This window comes from Vigna angularis, chromosome 3 (assembly GCF_016808095.1).
Source record: "Vigna angularis cultivar LongXiaoDou No.4 chromosome 3, ASM1680809v1, whole genome shotgun sequence".
Taxonomy (NCBI): domain Eukaryota; kingdom Viridiplantae; phylum Streptophyta; class Magnoliopsida; order Fabales; family Fabaceae; genus Vigna; species Vigna angularis.
Window position 1 is genome coordinate 4420159 of NC_068972.1, and position 1621 is coordinate 4421779.

The 1621-nt window shown below is 37.4% G+C and overlaps 1 protein-coding gene across 1 annotated transcript; it reads right to left on the reverse strand.

Moving 5' to 3' along the window:
- Positions 1–486: 486 nt before the first annotated feature.
- Positions 487–1400, reverse strand: LOC108325591 (NDR1/HIN1-like protein 26). Its single transcript, XM_017558687.2, has one exon. The coding sequence runs from the start codon at positions 1360–1362 to the stop codon at positions 679–681; it is 684 nt and encodes a 227-aa protein (XP_017414176.1). The 5' UTR covers positions 1363–1400; the 3' UTR covers positions 487–678.
- Between the last annotated feature and the right edge of the window lie 221 nt (positions 1401–1621).

Consider the following 1621-nt stretch of genomic DNA (forward strand, 5'->3'; position numbering starts at 1 on the left):
TGCGGGACTAAACTCAAAATCAAACTCCATATGTTGGGATTTGAGTGTATATAACTCTATATAGAATCATGATATTTCAATGCTATATTCTTTTTAACAAATAAACTCTACTGTTGTTATATAATCAAAGATAAATATTATTTCTTTTTTCTACAAAAAAATATTTTTAAATTTAACTTAATTCTCTGACATGTAAGATTAGGATCTGCACTTACATATGATTCATGATCTTGATAGTAAATTTTAAATTTTAGATTTAATTTTTTTAACTTACTAAATAAATTAAGATTTAATCTTATTTACAATTAAGTGAATATATGAACTTTCTACAAATTTGGAATTTTATGTTTAAAAAAAACACAAATTTAAAAATATGTACACTTATTTGTTATTTATGTCAAAAGCAAGTATAAATTATTTCTAACTATATCTTAATTTATTTTTCAATTCCATTGATAACATGTGAACTAAGATAAGTTATGTTTTCAACATCTTATCAAGTTCCAACATAAATATAAGAGAATTATAAAAATTACACAAATATGAAACCACAATGAATGTTTTTAAGAAAATAAAAATTAAGATTAAAAAAATAGGGTCGAAAAAAAAAATAAGTTAATGAATTAATTGGAGAAAGAAATTAGTGAAAAGAGCATCCTTTCCTTTTCTTGATTATCGTCAAGAGAAATAAACGGGACATCTCTTGTCCTTGAAGTTGGTCATGAGGGTACCATCGGAACCCACTCCCACGTCACAATTGGCGTGCATCGTGTGGCGCTTGCTCTCCCACGACGAAATCTTGAATCTGATCACAGATGTCAATTCCAAGCGGAACACCACGCTACCGTCAGCCCTGTCGTTCTGGAACTCCGACCAACTATCACTACTAACGGTCAACGAGGCGCCACTAAGTTCACCGTCCACCTCCGTCGTGTTCTTGGGCTCTTGATAAAACGGAAAGAGTAACGGCGTGTAGCCGATTTTCTGGTCCCGGTAAAAAACCGCTCCGTCCATGGACTCATAGTTAACCCCGATGTTCTGGTTGGCGTTTCGCGCTGTTACGTTGAAGGTTATGACGGCGTTTTGGAACCCGGAATTTTGGGTCAAACCGGGCATGTTGAACTGGTGGATGTGAAACCTGGGCCTGTGGGGCCGGAGACTGAGCCAGAGGATAAAGGTGATGAGGCCCACAATGAAAAGGAGGCCCAAGAAGGTGGCGCAGATCATCTTGGAGACCCGCGTTGTGAGGCTTTCGTGGACTCGATGGACGTAGTAGCGAACCGAGTGGTGCCGGTTCAGTTTCATGGGTTTCGGGTTGGGACCGTGGACGTGGTGGACGGGTATGTGGTCGTTGTTGTGCATTTTGGTTTGCACAACGTTGGAGATGGTTGATGAATGAACGAATGAATGGGGAATGGGGATGATGCCTTTGATAAATGAAGTACATTGGAGTTTGTGGTTTTGTAGTAAAGAGGGGAGAAGAAAGAAAGAAACGGATTTTGAGTTTGGTACATGGCGGAAGTAAAGAATAAGAACTTTGTCTCTTCCTTTGCATGTCCTCGTAAGTAAGAAAAGAAAACAATTTTTATGTGTGCCTTTGTTCTAGCTTTTGCCTTTTGCA